The sequence below is a fragment of the Stegastes partitus genome, unplaced genomic scaffold, assembly GCF_000690725.1.
Source record: "Stegastes partitus isolate 25-593 unplaced genomic scaffold, Stegastes_partitus-1.0.2 Scaffold315, whole genome shotgun sequence".
In the NCBI taxonomy this organism is placed as follows: domain Eukaryota; kingdom Metazoa; phylum Chordata; class Actinopteri; family Pomacentridae; genus Stegastes; species Stegastes partitus.
Window position 1 is genome coordinate 160,688 of NW_007578046.1, and position 985 is coordinate 161,672.

The 985-nt window shown below is 49.6% G+C and overlaps 1 protein-coding gene across 1 annotated transcript in view; it reads left to right on the top strand.

Annotated features, from left to right (window-relative positions):
• Positions 1–249: 249 nt before the first annotated feature.
• Positions 250–985, top strand: part of pcloa (piccolo presynaptic cytomatrix protein a) — a 65,191-nt gene continuing 64,455 nt past the window's right edge. The window contains exon 1 of the mRNA XM_008283497.1: positions 250–464. Within this exon, the coding sequence (XP_008281719.1) occupies positions 250–464 (215 nt within the window). The remainder of the gene's footprint in view (positions 465–985) is intronic.

Here is a 985-nt window from a genome sequence, read left to right on the forward strand (position 1 = left end):
AGGAGACACGGAGGAGGAAGGGAACCAGAGAAATATAAATACATCTAGAAGAAAAGACAACAACATCAGCTGAGATGTTTCCACACACCGAGGGACGACGTCTTCGCTGCGCTCTTTGGAGATAAAAGAGGAGGAAAAAAAAAAAAAAAAAAAGGAGCGAGAAGAAGAATCCGAATTACGGGAGGAGGTGGTGGAGGGGGGTGAGGAGGAGAAGAAGGAGGAGGAGGAGGAGGACGGGAGGGGTCGATCATGGGGAACGAAGCGAGCCTGGAAGGAGGCGAAGGGCCGCCGTCTGGGCTACCGGAGGGGCTGGCACCTGACGGGAAGGGCGGCTTCGTCCGGGTCCCCGACGGGACTCCGGTCGACCTGAGCGAGCTGAGCGAGGAGCAGCGGAGGCAGCTCGCCGCGGCGATGTCAAGGGCGCAAAGCAGCAGGCAGCCCGGAGGCGCAGCAGCTGCACGAAGGCAGGGCTTCTCATACTCCACATTTATTTATTTTTATATATCATCCATGCACTTCCACTAAAGCAGGCACAGGAGAGAGAGAAGTGGCGGTTGTGTGCAGCATCATTTTTGGATGAAGGAGGCAAGATCACGCCCATTTCCAAAAAAAAAAAAAAAAAAATCCTGCCACCAAGAAAATGATCTAATTCTCAGAGCTCGGCGTAATAATGGATAATCAGCGACATCTGATGATGTGCACGACTGATCGCAGCCTCCCTGCACCCTATCCGCAGCTCTGAACATCGTGTTATCTTCCATTAGCCTCGTTTGAACTCGATTAATTGTGTATTTTGACGCTCAAAAGAAACGGGTCGCTCAGCTGTTTGTGTTTCTGTGTGAGATCAGAGAGTTGAGGGAGGAAAAAGAAAAAAGGAAAAAAAAAAAAAAAAAGGGGAGACACACCTCCAGTATTTGTGCGAAATTTTCGAAATGCCTGCTGGGTAAGAAAATCTTGTCGTGCCCAGTGTTTTTTTTTTTTTTTT